Here is a 19,518-nt window from a genome sequence, read left to right on the forward strand (position 1 = left end):
GAATCCTTCTGCCCGACCGAACCGAATCCTAATTTATATATGCAAATTAGGGACGGGGAGGGAAATCGTGTGACTTTTTGTCAAAAACAAGGAAGTAAAAAATGTTTTCCCCTTTCCACCCCTAATTTGCATATGCAAATTAGGATTCGGTTCGGTATTCGGCCGAATCTTTCACAAGGGAGACGGGGTCCGGCCGAATCAAAAATAGTGGATTTGGTGCATCCCTACTAAAATGCAAAGTTTCGTCATTGTATACAAACAGTGGCAAATGTTTGTGCATTTCATAGAGAACTTTCGCCAGCGTTCATTTCTGTCCAGCGAAACTTTCAATGACTAGGAAACAAAATAAAGACAAAAGAGATCTTCTAATGCCCTAGACATGAGCCCACCCTAAAACAAATTTGGCATGCCCCTGAAATGGTTGGGAAACCATTGAAAAAATGTGCGCACAAAAATCTTTAATAGTTAGAACTTTTAAAGGCAATCCCGCTCTAAAATATGAAAGAACTTTTATGAATTTTTCGGCATACAGGATATGATGTCACTGACATAAGATGGAGGGGGATGAAGCTTCATCTTATCAGTTTGCCAGGTCTAAGGTGGTGAAGGAAACTCTGGTGAAAGAGGTAATGTTCTGTAAAAATTGTGAATTGTGAAAATTAGTGAATTTGCAGAGTAACGGTTGTTCGTCGGAGTGAAAATTCACTTGATGAAAGGGTGCGAAACTTTGTTCGTGATGAACTCTTTCGCTGGTGAATTGACCTCTACGCCTGTTAGTAAATTGTCGATGACCCTGCGGATGGGGTTTCTGGCGAATTTTCACTAGCGACGGCCACTTTGCCCTTTAGTAAATCTGCCCCTTTCAAGGGCAACATTCTGTAAATACAGTGCCTGATCTTCCCCACACAATAGTCTGGCCCGCAGACGGGGTATGAAGAAGTTAGCCAGCACTACAATAAATAATTGTTCCCTCCCACACTGCACAATATTGGGATATATGATCCAATTCAGCCAACGGGAGAGTGACTGACACAGGGTTTGCAGTGACACAACAGGTCTGACATGACTGGACTTAGGTCTGGATTTGGGAGTCTGGAAATATCTAACACTAGTGTGTGTACTGTCATGGAAAAAGATTTTTTATCAAAATGCCTCTGTTAATAGTGCTTCTCCAGCAGAATTCTGCACTGAAATTCATTTTTCTAAAGAACAAACTGATTTTTTTATATTTAATTTTGAAATCGCACATGGAGCTAGACATATTGTCAGTTTCCCAGGTGCCCCCAGTCATGTGACTTGTGCTCTGATAAACTTCAGACACTCTTTACTTCTGTACTGCAAGTTGGAGTGATGTCACCCCCTCCCTTTCCCCTAACAGCACATCAGCAGAACAATGGGAAGATAACCAGATAACAGCTCCCTGGTAGATATAAGACCAGCACAAGTAAAAATCCATGCCTATTGTGACCCCATTCAGTTACATTGAGTAGGAGAGCCTGTCAGAAAATAGTTCCATAGTGCAGCACTGACTCTTTTTGAAAGCACATGACCAGGCAAAATGACCTGAGATGCAACTACACACCAAAATTACAACTAAAAAATATACACTTGTTTACCTAATACAGTGAATTATTTGCAGTGTAAACATTGTCATTTAGGAATAAAAATGACACCATAAAAATCATGACATTGTAGCCCATCTTATATGCAAGCCTTTCTTTTATATACACTGGGAATATATAGAGCCTGACGTATATGCTATAGTCTGATCTCACTCACACCATAAGGAGCAACTTGGCCAGGGTCGGACTGGAGCATTTGGGGCCCACCGGGTTCCAAACTTCTGGGGGCCCCACGTGCCTTTGCAAACACCTGTGTGTGGCATGCAAACATTAACACATTTGTGTTTTCTTTTTGGACTGGCAGATCAGGAGAGCGGGTCTTGGCTGGTGGAGGCGTGGGACCCACCGGATTTTCTCCCAGTGTCCCCGCCAGCCCACTTGGCCCACAGTGTGATGTCCCTGCTCTGTGCATTGGAGAATCTGAACCCCTATAATACACATACATTTTTTCCCCTTTCATCAAGCTTCAGGATGTATTACCAGTGCTTTACTGTAGTCCGTGAAACTGCTGTCTGTCTTTAATGAAAAACACCAAAGCCCACTTGTTCACTTTCTGATTCCTTTCCCATAGAGAAGAAAGCATCATGGGAGTCATGACGTGGGATTCTGACTGCTGCCCCACAGAAGCTATACTATTTGGGGAGCTATCCTAAGTTCAACCACAACGGCACAAACACCAATGGTACCGCTTCTCCTTTTTATAAACTTTAGATATATATACACACTGGTATATAGGTGCACTCCACATACAGAGTCTATGACCTGGGTGCCAAGTAAGAAATATGTAAAGCAAAATGTAAAGACTGGCACATTCATGGTTTTTATATTGTGCAAAAAAAACGAGAGTTTATTCAACGTTTCGGTCCTAAACCAGGACTTTCGTCAGGAACAGCAAACAAACCTTTGTTGCTTTGTTGTTTGTTTGCTGTCCCTGACGAAGGTCCTGGTTTAACTAATGGAACTATTTATATGAACTAGTTATTGAGCCCCTAAACATTGGCAATAAGACATTTTCCATGAACATATATGGCAACTGCTTATCAGTTCCATGGGACCCCCCTATATTTCCTGGGTCCCCAACATTTACAGGGTCTGTTTCCTCTACAGTTACGCCCCTGGTTTTCAGTAAAATGATTGGTGGGTTTGTATCTTAGTAGCTGTGGTGAAAAACAAAAATTCATCCAACAATTTCAACCTGCTAGTTGATCATTTGTGTCGCACACACGAGGTTCAAGGGCAAAAATGTTAGTGCTGCACGCTTGTGTTCATGGGGCCTCCATAGAAATAACTTGTATGGGGATGATTTTTAGCCAAAAGGCCCAAGCAATCTTACATTTTTCTTCTAAAAAAAGTGTAAATGTAATATGTATGTGTATACACCCTCAGCATGCATTTTTAACTGCACAAAAAGTGCTGTGTATAAGAAATAACTGTACAAGAACATGATTGTAATATACACAAACAGGAAATAAACTGACATTATAACATTGTGACCCATTGACTAATAAAGTGTTTTTGCAGGCAGTGAATCGGGAGGTGGAAGTCCTGTGGCCTTTGTGTGAGACATGGACAACATTGTACTGGGGAGGATAAGCTTAGGCCAGGAATCCATGCTGTGTGGGACTAAGCTGCGCTGCACATGTAGACCTTTAACCATTGGTATGTTTTATGGTGCACAAGTATTGTGAGTAAACTGTACTAATCCTGACCAATTCCATTCTGAAGTTTTCCAGGCCTACCTACATGATGTGTAGACACAGTACCAGGCTGAGCTTGGGGAGAGGAGAAAGAAGACATCAAGCTACTCAGGCCTTCAAAGGAGGTGCAAAGGAGCTCATTGGCCAACACACACACAGTAACAGGGGCTGGGACAGACCAGCAAAAGTCCCCAAGCAGAAATAAGACCCCACTACAACCAAAAAGTCATGGTGGTGCAGAGCTGTAATACATAATTTTATATAAAATATTATAGTTCTATTAAAAGAGAAGGAAAGCCATGCTATACTTGGGGGTGTCAAAAGTTAGGAACCCCCAAGTGATTATATCTACTTACCCAACACACCAGGATGGTGCTCCTATCACTGGCCGGGGGTTATACCAGCGAGCACCACGGAGCAATCATCTTCCTGCTTCTTCTTTCTTCTCCCGGCTGCCCGTGTGCAGTAAGTAGAGTTCAGTAAAGCTGAACTTTAATGAAAAAGCCAACTATTTTGTAGCAGGGAGAAGCAGGAAGACCATTTCACTGGTATCCCTTGTACTTAAGCTAAATTGGTTTAAAGGAGAACAAAACCCTAAACGACTAAACATGTTGTATTTTATATATTGAAATTCACAGGGCTAGGTGTTCAGCAACCCCATTGTTATGTTTAGGCTTTCATAGTTATGTACAGGAGCTCACTAACTTGGATTTTGTTAGGTCATTTTGTGCCAGTGGCGCCGTAGCTAAGCGTAGGGGTCGTCATAAGTCATCAAGCAGAAAATGAGGTCTGTCTGTCTGTCATAAAAGCTGATGCTACAGCCTACTTACTGCACCAGCCCCATAATTACTGGCCCTTCATAGTTGCATATGTTAAACTTAGAGAACCGTATCAGAGATGGAGAAATTCCCCTATTAAGGGCTCACGCAGAAATGAATGAACAATAAATAGTAAAATCCATACTATTCAAATAAACACATACAAAGGCCTTTGCAGTGAGAAACATACGCATGTTTATGGCACAGAGAGGTGTGTTATTTTCGGACTGTGTGTGGAGAGTCCCGACATTTTACGTGCCATGCCGATTATTCAGTTAATCGGAGAGTTTATAAGATTTCTGTCGGCTGCTGATAATATCTCTGCGTGTATTGCCGATCTGACGATTTTCAGTGGGAGACTGTCGCCAGCTTTTGTCGGACATAATCTTTCGTACGATTGCTGTCAGGGGCAGAACATCGGCTGATCTGTTCTTTTACTACTTTATTTAAACTGAAGGTTAGTGGCAGGTCAGGAGATGGGGAAGTCCGATTGTTGTCCGATATTGCAGGTAAACCAGCACGTCTATGGCCACCTTTATACGTAAATACAAATAAGCAGCAAGGGAATGTCCTATCAGCAGGAGAACTATGGCAGCTCCCACTTCTATTAAAAATATAAAGAGATGGAATGTTTTGTGTGCATAGTAAGCTGTACCTTTATTACTATATTGTCTAAGGGAAACACTATGGCAGCTCCAACCAACCTGTATTAATACAAATAAATAGCCAAGGGGTGTTTCATTCTTTGTAATGGAATTTGTCAGAAAGCTGTTGTGCAAAGGCACAGAGTAATAAATAATTACACATGCTTGGAAAATCCTTTTTAGGTATAAAAAACAGGAAATTAATTAAAAATGGAAGTTAAAAGCACAGATAAACTCCTGTATAAAGGCAGAAAAACACAGGGAATGAGGACTGATATGGTCGTGTTTAAATTGATGTGGCCCTCAAGCCTCCCTTATTTTCTGCTGATATCGTCTGTTTTGTATGTGTAACAGTCAGTAAATATACATATTTAATAAGAGAAAAACATTTGAGCTCATTGGAAGAATCAGGGTAATTTATATGATGTGCAGTTAAACAGCTGTTTGCAGCCAGGCTTTGGGAAGCTGGACATCAAGTCACATGATGCGCCATTATGACATCACCAGCCACCGTTTATTAAAAATTCAAACAGAATCCACAGTGAATTACATTCAGTTGCCTTACAGCAGTACCACTGTGAGGTCATCAGTTAGCAAGTAAACACCATCAGAAAGTAGGTCAGTGTCATTGTGACATCACCAGCCACCCTGTGATGTCGGTTAAAAACATAACAGGAATCAGTTTTCCTGTGACTTCACACCGTGTTGCATCGCAGGAAAACTTTCCCATAATTCACCCATTTTTTTAGATTTTTACTCTTTTTACGAACTAGGTAAGTGAATAAATCTTAAATTTTAATACATTTGAACATTTTTCAATAATGAGAGCGAAGAAAAAATATTTTTTGAGAGTTAAAATGATTTTCCACTTAGACTCACTTTCCTGTTTGTTCGTTTGCTTTTTAGTATATTAAGATGAATCAAAAAACAACATCAATGGAAAAAGTCCAAGCTACGCTTGAGTTTTCATTACATCTAGAGCAATTCCAGAATCCGATTTCTCTGCGAAGTGGGTAAGTGTGTCTTAAGGCTTTAAGGAGTCCCTTTAGGTTACATTTCTGAGTTTAGATGAATCCAAATCTTCCAAAAAAATCCTAGGACTGAGCTGAATCTTAGATTTGGAGCATACTTCAAGGCAGCTTCTAAGGCATTGCTCTTAGATACTTAGGGGCAGATTTATCAAGGGTCGAAGTGAATTCGAGGGAATTTTCAAAGTAAAAAAATACGAAATTAGAAGTAATTTTTTGGATACTTCGACCATCGAATAGGATACTACGACTTTGATTCGAAGTAAAATAGTTAGAATATTCGACCATTCGATAATCGAAGTACTGTAGTCTCTTTAAAAAAACTTCGACTTCAATATTTCGCCAAATAAAACCTGCCGAAGTGCTATGTTAGCCTATGGGGACCTTCTAGAGCAGTTTTTTGAAGTCGAAGAAAAATCGTTCGATCGATTGCTGAAATCCTTCGAATCATTCGATTCGAAGGATTTAATCGTTCGATTTTACTTCGACCGCAAATGGCCAAATTTGATGAAAAAAAACTTCGACTTTGATTTTCGAAGTCGAAGTAATTCAATTCAATGGTCGAATTTTGAAGTATTTTCAACTTCGAAATTCGACCCTTGATAAATCTGCCCTTTAGAATATCCTTTGATATATAGAAGCATTCAGGCAAATCAATATTCAGTGATGGATGAATTTTTCCTGTTTCACTGAAAGATTTGTGAATTTACCGTGAAATTGGCGAAACATCAAAAAGTTTGCGAAACGCATTGAAGTCAATTGGCGTCAAAATTATTCTATTTTGATGCCAGCGACAATTTTTATACACTCGCCTATTGTGTCCAAATGTATTAAAGTCAATAGGTGGCCAAATAATTTAGACACGCGATAATTTTTATTCGCGCGACTGTTCTGACTCGCACCCATGTTTTTTGAGACTGGTAATTGCACCTGGCGAATTTATTCGCCCATCACTAGTCCCCTTTAACAGAACGTGTTTATGAGGGTCAGAGAGAGTTGGATTTTAATGTCACGTTTTAAATATTGATATTGAAAACTTTGTTTTTGTTTGTAGATGTTGGCAAATCAAGACATCCTTTGAGGTTCTGACGAGCATCCCTCACACAATTGAAGCAAGGATTTTTCATACTAAAGGTACTTGTTACGTATACCCTCGTTACCTAGTTCTGCATATGGAGTTTTCAGGTCCCGTTCAATGGATTCAGGTGCTTCATACGGAAAGATTTATGTTCCTCTTTCCAGGCACTGATTCTGATCAACATTTAGACCCAGTTTAAATTGGGGAAGATTTATTAAGGGTCAAATTGAAAATGTAAGTTTTTCTATGGTCAAAACTATAAAATTCGACTAGGGAATTATCCAAACTCGATTTGAGTTTTTTTAAGAAATTCAGATTCGATTTTCGATATTTATCGCCCAGGGATCAGTTTGTAGCCTTCCTGAGAATTGAGTTTGGTCAAATTTGATTCGAGTTTTTCAGTTTGTAAGTTTTACATATTCAATTCTAATAATAACTATTCGAATATTCATATTTTGAGACAAATCGAATTGATGTAAGTTAAAAAAACACATGAATTTGAAATTCGACCCTTGATAAATGTGCCTCTATACGTTATTATTGTTGACATAGTCTTCGCTCACACTGTTGTGTAATCGTTTGGTAAATTGTGCAAAACGATTCTGTTTTAGATGATCTGGCATATCCGGCTACAGTCGACGGCAGTGTCCTCTCCAGCAGTGAGTTTAATATTTTTACGACCAAACAGGCTGTTACAATTGACGACGTCGTGATCTACAGAGTTAATATCCTCCTGGATGAGAGTAAAGTAAGTGATACAAAGTCTTTTAGATCAGGTTTGTGTTTCTGGGTTCCCTATACCGTATCTTACGTTTCTTTTATTTTCTCTGCAATGACAGATTGAAGAGACTCTGAATTCCCTGGAGAGCAAGATGAAATTTGACATATACTATGCAGAGTAAGTAACTCCTTTCTTTCCCATCACTCGAATGTTTTTGCTTCTCTGGAAAATGTTTCGATTACTCCTTGCTAAATGACGGGACTTCACCCAACCACCCTTGTAATAGACTTACATATAGAAATAGATTTACTACCTGAGCAGTTAAAGGGTTGTTCACCTTTAAGTTAACTTTTAGGGGCCGATTCACAAAGGGTCGAATATCGAGGGTTAATTAACCCTCGATATTCGACTGGGAATTAAAATCCTTCGACTTCGAATATCGAAGTCGAAGGATTTTAGCGCAAATAGTGCAATCGAACGATCGAAGGATTATTCCTTTGATCGAACGATAAAATCCTTCGAATCGAACGATTTGAAGGATTTAAATCCAACGATCGAAGGAATATCCTTCGATCAAAAAAACTTAGGAAAGCCTATGGGGACCCTCCCCATAGGCTAACATTGAGTTCGGTAGCTTTTAGATTTCGAACTAGGGGGTCGAAGTTTTTTCTTAAAGAGACAGTACTTCGACTAACGAATGGTCGAATAGTCGAACGATTTTTAGTTCGCATCCTTCGATTCGAAGTCATAGTCGAAGGTCGAAGTAGCCCATTCGATGGTCGAAGTAGCCCAAAAAAACACTTCGCAATTCGAAGTTTTTTTACTTCGAATCCTTCACTCGAAGTTAGTGAATCGTCCCCTAAGTTTGTTATAGAATGGCTAATTCTAAGCAACTTTTCAATTAGTCTTTATTATTTATTTTTAATTTGTTTTTTTAATCATTTGCCCTTTTCTTCTGATACTTTCCAGCTTTCAAATGGGAGGTCACTGATCCCATCTAAAAAAAACAAATGCTCTGTAAGGCTTCAAATGTATTGTTTTACAATTTTTTTATCACTGGTCTTTCTATTCAGGCCTCTCCTATTCATATTTCTTATTCAAATGCATGGTTGCTAGGGGAATTTGGACCCCAGCAACCAAATTGCTGAAATTGCATACTGGAGAGCTGCTGAATAAAAAGCTAAACTCAAAAACCACAAATAATAAAAAATTAAAACCAATTATAAATGATCTCTCTAAATCATACTAAAAGTTTATTTAATTGGCATGAATGATTTTTTTGTCCTGACACAAGGACAACCGAGAACAGATTATATAGTTACATAATTAATTTGGTTTAACCCTATTAAATGATCCTCAGTGCATCTATGTATATTCATACACACGTATATAGATCTAGCAATAGACTAGGTTAAGTGACAATACTGTTCTCTAAATTAGGATATAATTCATTGTAATACAAGAAAGCTAACAAGACTGATGGGTTAGTCAAATCTGATTTGTGTTTAATACATTGATCTTCTGGTTTTATCTGAACAGATTAAACGAACGTAAGAATTTGACACCAATCTGCAGCGAGGACATGACACTGCACTTTAACCTGCATCGAGGGATTCATGGCCACATGAATATAGTATTTAAGACACTTTCAAAGCTCTCCGTCAATGTTCATGGCCTGTTGGTAGTATTACAACCCCCACTGAAGAAGTAAGTACACGGATTGTTATTGTCCGATACAGATGATGACATTTTTTACTATTTGATTAAGAAATCATATCAAATTCAAGATAATACATCCATCTATATTTGTTATTTTTATAGCTTTCCCGAGAAAAGCTCAGTATTCAAAAGGCTTCTTCCTAACCGGTGGACAAAGGCTAAAATACCGACGTTGGAAAGTGTCATTTTTGGCAAAGACTTCAAAAAGAAATTGGCAGCAGACGTAAGTAAAAAACATGAATTTGTATTTGAACCTTCCAGGGGGTAAAAACAGTTATGTGAGTGGAATTTTAAATAGGAACAAAAGTTCACAGACAACCCCAGGCCCCTCTAACAGCCAGGGCCGGAACTAGGGGTAGGCAGAGTAGGCACGTGCCTAGGGCGCAAAGCTGAGCGGGCTACCTGCTCTTTCGCCTACCCCATGTCCGGTCCTGTGTCTCCCTGGCTGCCGCTGGTAATTTGCATTTAAATGCGCTTGCACGCATGCGCGCTGGCTCGTACTTTTGCGCATGCGCAATTGAGCACACACTAAGCCGGCGTCGTGACCGGCCAGGTTCCCTAGGGCGCCTGCCCGTGTTGGCCCGGCTCTGTTACCAGCATTCCTCCCTCCTCCTGAACTCCAGCACTTTGCACTTATGTCTGTAACTGGCAAAAGAAAGCAGAGTAGTGCTGTGGGGTAATAGGGCTCCATATTGTACTGCTTTGTGTCCTCTGCTTTCTTCCTTTCTTCATGCCTCTGTTTCTCTATTTTAGGGTAAAAGCTTTGTGATCGAAGAGAAATACTTGCAGCATGCCTATCGTTTCCTCTCAACGCTACGATCCTGCTTGCTGCTTTCCTATGATGGACTGTACAGTTATTTCACCTCCATATCAGAAACGCTGCCTTCCTCACTCAAGCTGGAGCTTGGTATGTGATTGCTTCTACTTTGTGCCATGTATTTGGCCTGTTAGGTTTTTTTTAACTTAGTTCATTTAAACATTGATCTTTCTCTGACCACCCGACATCCCAAATTTATATTAGATATTGATGAGTCAATTAACACATTCTTTCCTCTTGGGAGTTTAAAGATTATGGGCATTAACATATAAAGTGCTCATTAAGGTGTCCCAAAGTGACTGTTAATTTACACACTGGCCCTGATAGTATCTTCAATATTAGATCAGTGACAAATGGGGCATTTTGGTTGTAAAACTCATCTCAGGTAACTCACCATCATTAGGAAGCACTGCGAGTAGCTGGGCACCTACAATTATTACCTACAAATCTAACAAGACACTTCTTATTCATTTTATTGAGATGTTTCCTGTGGTGGGTAACAGGTGGTTCCATTGCTGCTACAAGTAGTAGTGATCATGACTCACAGTATGCCGCAGCCTTTAAAGGCAAAGGTAAAGAATTATTACTTTTAGAAAGACGTGTGGGTTAATATAATAAAAGATGCTCATTTTGAACCATGTCTGGTAACCTGAGTAATCACAGGCTTGTTTTTAAACTGGTGACCAGTGAATTGTACCTTTTCATTGGTTACTATGGCTTAGTAGACCTGGTGGCACAAGTTTTATTGCATTAACCCCTTGCTTTCTAAATCCACCTTGGAGAATTACATTGGTCATCTGGACAATTCCCAAGAAGTCACAGCATGTTGTGTCCTTCTTCTGTCACACCATTGTTATATCCTAAGGGCTCTTCGTCCTTTCCAGTCTGATCCACTACATTTTTTCATCACAGCAGCAAAGTAACACACCAGGGAAAGGGAATATGAACAGCTTCTATTCTTAGATAAAAAAACACATTATAGTGAATTGTAATATAATGCTGTTGTTTCACTGCTCATTTGCATGGTCTTTGTTTCCTCCTCAGAAAAACTTGATATGAAAGCCCGGCTCAGTGAGTTATCTGACAAAGTGACGGTAAGTTTGCTTTCCATATTGGGGTATTTTACATACTGTATTCTCCATGTCTGCACAATGTATTGATTATTGAATATTTTAACCATAGGAAATAGAAGACGCCAATGATCTGCCAGAAGCAATAAATGGCAGCCTAATACAACTGTCATCTCAACTTCTCAATCTATGGGGAATATTTCTTCAATCCTCCTTGGAGAGTAAAGCAGAAAAGCAGCAAATAAAGGTAAGGAGCAGACTGAATTGGATTTAGGGCAGATGCAGCTTTCCTCTTGTGCCCTTCATTCCTCAGTGTGGCTGCATTTATTGTTTTATACTGTTGTTTTCTCTCAAGATTGTGCTTATGAACTGCCTCTATTTTTATTGTTTTATAGGAAGAAAAGTTCAAGAAGTTGTTCTTTTCTACTGACCATCCCCGAGAAGAAGCTATTTTATATGATGAGAAGATGTGAGTACAATGGGTTTTCAAATATTTAAATTTAGAGAAGTCAGTTGTTCTCTGATTGGGGAATATTGCATTTACACACTTTTATGGGCATTGGAATCATTTACTAAACTCTGAATGTAAAATCAAAAAAAATTATGATTTTTTTTTATAAAAAGACTTTTACAAAAATTATGAATTTTCCGAATTTATTAAACCCTGAAGATGGAAAAGTCAGAATCTAAAAAATCTGGCATCTCAGACCTGTCGAGGTTACATATAAGTCAATGGGAGAAGTCCCAATAATTTTTTGATGTGCGCTGGGTTTTCGGGTGAAAATTCCAAAGAAATTGTGAAAATCGGATGGAAAAATCATGAATATCTAATTTTTCTTCCCACAAAGCAAATGTTCGGGAAAATGCAATGATAAATAAACTTAAAAAAACAGAGTGGATTTGATTGGAGTTTGTAGCAGAAAATATTAAGATAAATTTGGACTTTGATAAATAACCCCCTGAATGTCCTTTACATTTTTACCTCTAAGAGATACTTTTATATGAAAATGTCATACTTTTGTCATGCTAATGTAATAAATGGTACAAATTTACTACAAGTCTGGTATCCTTAGCAACCAAACAGCAGATATTATTGGTCTGATTATTAGGTGTTTAAAATCACGTGATTGGTTGCTTTTGGATACTACAGCTTTTTTATGATAATAATAATAATAAAGATTATTAAGATAAGATAATTATTTATAAGAACCCGTTTCCAATTGCAGCGCTCAAAGGCATAAAGAGATTTATGAAGAAGTAAAAAAATCTCCAAAAGTCAGTTGTTCTCTCGAGTGCCTGGACACGGACATTGTATCGAAATCTGCTCCAGTGATCTTTGAAGACCGGTACTTAGAGCCTGACGCAATTGGTACGTATGGAAAGAATCCACGGGTGTTCGTCCAGAACTCCTTCCATCCAGTATCTTTTGAATACGTATTTCTAAAGTGCCAACATTTTCCTGCTAACATTAAACATTTTGATTTTATAGATTGTTCAGAAGATGTTAAATCTTCCCCTGTTGCCTGTACTAAAGATCCGCGCAAGAAACTGAAGTCATTGCGTACTATCATGGCAACAGATGGAAATCTTGATTTAAGTGCCTCCTTTCATGACATGCCATATACTCTGAGGAAGGGGTAAGTGTTTTCACCCAGAATTTTGGATTTCACCCAGTGGTGTCATTTCTACAGATATTGGTATTAACCTAAAAATATATCTTTTGGTTTTGTTTTTCAGATTGTTTGAGGCTAAAAAAGAACTGAGAGAATGGATAAGTCGGTTCTTTTCCAACAACCGTTCCAAGAAGTTTACTCTGAGCATGGAGCTAGTCAACGACTCAGATGAAGGAATATCTGTGCAAATCAGGATGAGACCTTCTTATTGTAATTACCTTTTTACTATATCTTCTCCTGTGGGAAATATAAATATAACATACATTTTACCTTAACTTGAACAATAACCATGGACTTATTTCTACCCTAGGTACAACAGATGAGCAAATAATAACTACCTTTGTATATGGATGTCACGGTGGAAGAACTGCTGTCATCGGACATCTAGGAAACAAGGTACAGTATGTTGCCGGCACTTGGAACAAGATAAATAACTGAGGGAGAAATGGTTACGGGATATATTGTCCTCTTGCCCCTTGCTATTTGCTGCATAGCTGGTTCTGACTATTGAAACAATAAAAATATTGAAGCCATATGATTATAGGAAATCTAATCTGGGGGAGGGCTGACACTACTTTGTCGTGTCAGAGTCCTGAAAGAGAGTTTAAATTGTTTTACAGGTATAGGATCCCTTATCCGGAAACCCGATATCCAGAAAGCTCTGAATTATGGAATGGCTGTCTCCCATAGACTCCATTTTATCCAAATAATCCAAATTTTTAAAAATTATTTCCTTTTTCTCTGTAATAATAAAACCGTAGCTTATACTTGATCCCAACTAAGATATAATTAATCCTTATTGGAAGCAAAACCAGCCTATTGGGTTTATTTAATGTTTAAATGAATTTCTAGTAGACATAAGGCATGAAGACCCAAATTATGGAAAGATCTGTTATCCGGAAAACCCCAGGTCCCGAGCATTCTGGATAACAGGTCCCATACCTGTATTAAATTTAGCCCCTATAGGTTGCTAGAGGAAAGGGGCCTTAAAAATATAGTCTTTAGAATGCCCAAGGTATTAAGTCTCTGTTGTTCTTCTGATTCTTAGGTTTTCAAGGCAATGCTGTATTAATTTCAAATTACTTATAAAAGATTTTTGTTTTGCTTATAGGATGAAACTCTGGCTGAATATGATTCTTTGGCAAATCGTCTATTGAGCCAAATTGCACAACTCATAGAATCGAACAGTTTGACAATATCCGGGATCAGGTAAAGAATGTGATATTGTACATACAGAAATGCTATCTTTATATCTCTCTATCTACAAATATACACAGCAGTCAGGGCACTTACTATGCACAATATTACATAGAAATAGAAGTAGTTCATTTTTCACCAGGACCAGTGACTTTGAGTAACCAATCAACATCTGGTTGCCTGTTGGAAAGGGAGAATCTCATTGGTTGCTATTGATTACTGGGGCTGGTACAGTAGTATTTACCCCACTGGTGCTTTGTACAGATCGTTATTCTTAAATAAAATAAATGTTCTCTGATGCAATCTCATAAAATTAAATGCAAATACTGTATATCTATATGGGTCTTCCAACAAACCATGAAAACATTGACATCAGGCATCATATACTCTAAGGGGCCGATTCACAAAGGGTCGAATATCGAGGGTTAATTAACCCTCGATATTCGACTGGGAATTAAAATCCTTCGACTTCGAATATCGAAGTCGAAGGATTTTAGCGTAAATAGTGCAATCGAACGATCGAAGGATTATTCCTTCGATCGAACGATAAAATCCTTCGAATCGAAAGATTAGAAGGATTTTAATCCAACGATCGAAGGAATATCCTTCGATCAAAAAAACTTAGGAAAGCCTATGGGGATCTTCCCCATAGGCTAACATTGAGTTCGGTAGCTTTTAGATGGCGAACTAGGGGGTCGAAGTTTTTTCTTAAAGAGACAGTACTTCGACTATCGAATGGTCGAATAGTCAAACGATTTTTAGTTCGAATCCTTCGATTCGAAGTCGAAGGTCGTAGCAGCCCATTCGATGGTCGAAGTAGGCCAAAAAAAACTTCGAAATTCGAAGTTTTTTACTTCAAATCCTTCACTCGAAGTTAGTGAATCGGCCCCTAAATATGTCTAATTATATCATTAAATGTAACAAAGATGAAGATATTAACTTTTCTTCTTTAGTGGGTTAAAAGTGAGCTACAGTTAAAAAATGTACATCAAGCAATGTGAGACCCAACAGTCTTATAGGGCAGGGCCTACGTTACCCATTGTGTTTAATGAGAAATGCATCATGTCATTTTCTTATAATATTGGCACATGGAGTAGAATAGCAACAACACCCCCAGTGAGCAAAAATACATGCGAATATTGCTCCTTTTATTTTGTGTTTCAATGGACAGTTTTACTTGACCCAACATTGTGTGTTCTTATTGTGTAGATTATTATCCAACGAAAAGAAACTCCTTTGGGAGCAACTTGTACCTAAGCGAAAAGTCAGAGAAAATCAGAGCAGTTCTACTGGTAAGATAAACATTGATTTTTCCATTACATTATGAATGAAGGATGGGCATTACTTTGATTAACATTGACTTATTCTATTTTATTTTTATTGTAGGTTCCAAAGACAACGGCAGTAGTGAAGATGACGGAACACATCTAGTAGTCTGTGTACATGGCAGAGCTGGTAAGTAAAAACTATTTTAAGATTGGATTCTGACACCAACACTTGCGGGTGTTTTGTACTATGCTATACCATTGCCTTGCCCTGTTAAAAAACAGCTTTATTTCTTCTCTAGGTTCCGAATATGATCTTGTATTAGTAAGACCTTACATCGAGTGTGGCGTGACACATGGAAAGACCGACTTCCTAATGTCTATGTACAACAAGGTACGTACGCTGACATGTCTGTGCATCGCGTTCTGAGGGAGATATCGCTATTCCTATATGAAACTGTTCAAACATTATATCCATCTCAGCTCAATGTAAACTAATAGACAATGATGATAAAGGGGCCGATTCACTACTTCGAGTGAAGGATTCGAAGTAAAAAAACTTCGAATTTCGAAGTGTTTTTTGGGCTACTTTGACCATCGAATGGGCTACTTCGACCTTCGATTACGACTTCGAATCGTAGGATTCGAACTAAAAATCGTTCGACTATTCGACCATTCGATAATCGAAGTACTGTCTCTTTAAGAAAAAACTTCGACCCACTAGTTCGCCATCTAAAAGCTACCGAACTCATTGTTAGCCTATGGGGAAGGTCCCCATAGGCTTTCCTAAGTTTTTTTTCTTCGATCATTGGATTAAAATCCTTCAAATTGTTCGTTTCGAAGGATTTTATCGTTCGATCAAAGGAATAATCCTTCCATCGTTCGATCGCACTATTTGCGCTAAAATCCTTCGACTTCGATATTCGAAGTCGAAGGATTTTAATTCCCAGTCGAATATCGAGGGTTAATTAACCCGCAATATTCGACCCTTTGTGAATCGGCCCCAAAATGTAACTATCCTGAGAAATGTATCATTTTATTATTAGCTTTTTATTATTTTACTGATGATTAATATGAAATGATCAGTTGCAGTGGGGGCCCATAAAGATCATTTTGATATTTAAATGAAACAAATTAACCCTATGATTGATCGATCAGAAGACAAAAACGACTTCTGTGGGATTTGATATCCCAAGATATATAGAAAAATATGATCACATTTCATGGAAAATGTTGCAGCGATAAGACAGGAAGTGGATATGTCTTAGAAGATTATTGTTGCTGGTTGTTAGCAGATAGGCCCTTTATTATTGCTATTTTATACGCCGTTAAATAATTGTGGCAGCTACAATGTTTTCATTAGTGCTGGTCTCTATGCATGTCTTTTTTACTTCTCGTATTTTCTTTACAGGGCTCCACCTCTGAAGATATTGATTATTTGGCCAGCGGTCTCCTAATTGAAATATTAGAGCACATAGGAAGCAAAAAGCTCATTATTGCCAGAATCAGGTACAGTAATTAGCAAGAATCTCTATTCTTATTAATTAATATGTATGAATTTTTTTATAGTAATGTTAATTTTCTCTCCCCGCAGCTTTATTGGCTTCTCTCTGGGCGCTCTGGTAATACGCGCAGCTCTGTGGAGACCTGAATTTGAAGCCTTCCTTGGAAACCTGCACACTTTCCTCTCCTTTGGTGGACCACATATGGGTCTTATGTGCCACAGCAGAAATCTGTTTAAAACTGGTAGGGATTTACTGGCTACATTGTTTTATTATTGACAAGTAACTGACTGATTAGAAACAACAAGAAATATATGTAAATGGATTTAACCCTGCTTCATTTACATCAAGTACAATGTAATATATCATTATTACAGGACAAAAGTAAAAAATATAAAGTATTATTTTTAGGAAAGTTCACAGCTGTATTTTAAAACTTTTTAAGATGCAGTGTGTTTATTGATAATATAACCCCGCACCTTTACCTACATTTCAATTAACTTTAGCATGTTTGTATATAATACAATTAATAAATATGTGCATGTCTTTTGTTATAGGCCTGTGGCTTGAGCAGCTGTTCGATAAATCTGTCTCCGTATCCCAGATGGCATTCACAGATCACAAAGACCCAAGACAAACGTTCCTGTACAAACTTAGCCAGAAAACAGGTAAGACATTGGGCCCGTCTTTTGTATGGATTTCATCTGTATATTAAATTGTACAAAATCCCCAAATAAAGCTACTGTTATTTGATAGTTTTATTAGAAACGAGCGAGGTAGTATTTTAAGATATTTGCAGGTCTTAAAGTGCAGCCACCATGGACCTGATATGAACCCAATACTCTTGAGTAACTTACATTGCAAAATAGTGATTTCAAATTTATCTTATTGAAAGTATCATCCCTTCATTTCATGGCACGTCTGTATTGATGCCTTAACCTTGTTCTGGAATCTCATGGTGAATATTATTGTATTACAGGCTTGGAACACTTCAAGAATGTGATTCTAGTGAGCGCGTTACAAGATCACATTGTTCCCTATCACTCCACTCGTATTGAAATGTGCAAAGCTGCTCTGAAGGGAGATGAGATAGGTAAGGGTCTCACTTTTAAACATATGTCTACTGAATGGAGTACATGCACCATTGAAGCACGAGCCAATTCTCCACCAGCCAAGACTCCCACAATGCCTTGCACACTGCTGTGATTCTTTACAGGTTTGTTTATCACAGAACATACATCAGACTAAGGAAAGTAGGCCTCTTGGCTGGAGGAGAGTTGACCCCTGCTAAATAGTTCTAGCTGTACATTGTATTTAAAACATTTCCAGCACATAAAGAAGGTGCACAAGTCTTTGCAGGATAAGTTTGTTGCTGTAATGGAAAGGCTACCGTATATTTATTAATAATGTTTTCCATTTCCTTTTCAGGAACTGTTTATACTGAGATGCTCCGAAACACCCTTGAGCCTATTCTAAAGAACAAGAACTGTAACTTTGTGAGATACGACGTTAGTTTTGATGTGCCCAAATCATTCAATTCTTTCATTGGACGTACGGGCCACTGCGCATTCGTTTCATCTTGGCAATTTTTGGAGAACTTCTTTCACAATGCTGGCCTGAAATATTTTGAATAGAAGAAATGTGATGCCCGACATGTTTAATGCTATTGAAGTGCCAGAGACATGGAGTTGCAGAACCTTTACTACCTTGTTGCACAATGAACTAACAACACTGACTTCTCTTCTACACTATACGAGCTGACGCCAAAGGCAAAAGAAGAAGAAGATTCCAGAAACATCTTTATCTTACAGCGCTGCATATATCCATGTATATTTCCTTATACTGTATATACCTTTGTATGTAGCACTTTGTATATAAACATTTGTAAAATGTATATATTCTTTGTTACTGACACCAATAAAATAAACTTTATTTAAAAAATGTTTTGATTTTGTTATCATTACCAGGTGGGTCACTGGTCACATTTGCCCATGCCCAGCACATTAGACATTGATGAAAGCTGCTGAGAACTTCAACAAGTTTTTAACTGGCCATAGACTGTCCCTTGCCTTCCCACCAGGCTTCTACCCCAGAAACATGCCACCCACATGCACATTTATCTGTGTAATTAACCTTGGATAATTTACCAACACCGGTACAGGCCTGGCCGGTAAAAATGATGGTTGATCCCAATGTTATTAATAGGGAAAAAAGATAAATATAGGAAGGCCGGTATTTTTTTCCAGAAAAGGTGGCAACCGTATAGGCAGAGACAAGCAAATCACTCCTTTCTGTCCATTTGGCCAACTATGTATCCATAACTGCTAGTTTTATAGCACAGATACAGACTAATGGTTCAGAGACATATATCCAAACTTGCAGACAGCCTGTTTCGATCTTATTTTCTCTGCCACCAAAGTTGTGGTGTAGTTCAAATGCAGAGTGTGCACATAAATGTTTGCAATTTGCATTTTTGACATATTTAAAAAGCTCTTATAGACATTCACATTGTGAACAAAAAAATACACACTCTTATTCAGCTTTATAAATGTAACCATGCGCAGGGCAAATATATTCACAGTGTGCGAACCAATCTGCCCTGCGAGACGTTTATAAATGAGCCCCTTTGTCTTTTTGCTGTTCAGTTGTTGGGGGCTAATGGTTTTT

The 19,518-nt window shown here is 38.3% G+C and overlaps 3 protein-coding genes and 1 long non-coding RNA gene across 5 annotated transcripts; all 4 read left to right on the top strand.

Annotated features, from left to right (window-relative positions):
• The first annotated feature begins 7,637 nt into the window (after positions 1 to 7,637).
• Positions 7,638 to 9,691, top strand: LOC121399520 (protein FAM135A-like). The gene is made up of 3 exons (XM_041580548.1): positions 7,638 to 7,785; positions 9,148 to 9,315; positions 9,430 to 9,691. Exons 1-3 carry the CDS (start codon positions 7,760 to 7,762, stop codon positions 9,593 to 9,595), a joined length of 360 nt encoding a protein of 119 aa, XP_041436482.1. The 5' UTR covers positions 7,638 to 7,759; the 3' UTR covers positions 9,596 to 9,691.
• Positions 9,692 to 10,002: 311 nt separating this feature from the next.
• On the top strand, positions 10,003 to 13,169 carry LOC121399518 (protein FAM135A-like). 2 transcript variants are annotated; one of them, XM_041580546.1, is made up of 7 exons: positions 10,003 to 10,234; positions 11,189 to 11,238; positions 11,327 to 11,461; positions 11,610 to 11,683; positions 12,441 to 12,583; positions 12,704 to 12,851; positions 12,952 to 13,169. In XM_041580546.1, the coding sequence occupies exons 2-7, from the start codon at positions 11,200 to 11,202 to the stop codon at positions 13,160 to 13,162; spliced, it is 750 nt and encodes a 249-aa protein (XP_041436480.1). In that variant the 5' UTR covers positions 10,003 to 10,234; positions 11,189 to 11,199; the 3' UTR covers positions 13,163 to 13,169. The 2 variants fall into 2 exon arrangements, with proteins under 2 accessions (XP_041436480.1, XP_041436479.1); XM_041580545.1 differs by lacking the exon at positions 10,003 to 10,234 and having other exon boundaries at positions 11,078 to 11,238.
• A 26-nt stretch (positions 13,170 to 13,195) lies between these two features.
• LOC121399521 lies at positions 13,196 to 15,412 on the top strand. The gene is made up of 3 exons (XR_005965111.1): positions 13,196 to 13,283; positions 13,999 to 14,096; positions 15,294 to 15,412. It is a non-coding gene; the product is annotated as an uncharacterized LOC121399521 (long non-coding RNA).
• Positions 15,413 to 15,614: 202 nt separating this feature from the next.
• LOC121399519 (protein FAM135A-like) lies at positions 15,615 to 18,754 on the top strand. Its single transcript, XM_041580547.1, has 6 exons — positions 15,615 to 15,743; positions 16,761 to 16,858; positions 16,944 to 17,095; positions 17,409 to 17,519; positions 17,831 to 17,944; positions 18,280 to 18,754. The coding sequence occupies exons 1-6, from the start codon at positions 15,726 to 15,728 to the stop codon at positions 18,483 to 18,485; spliced, it is 699 nt and encodes a 232-aa protein (XP_041436481.1). The 5' UTR covers positions 15,615 to 15,725; the 3' UTR covers positions 18,486 to 18,754.
• The last annotated feature ends 764 nt before the right edge of the window (positions 18,755 to 19,518 follow it).

This window comes from Xenopus laevis, chromosome 1S, assembly GCF_017654675.1.
Source record: "Xenopus laevis strain J_2021 chromosome 1S, Xenopus_laevis_v10.1, whole genome shotgun sequence".
In the NCBI taxonomy this organism is placed as follows: domain Eukaryota; kingdom Metazoa; phylum Chordata; class Amphibia; order Anura; family Pipidae; genus Xenopus; species Xenopus laevis.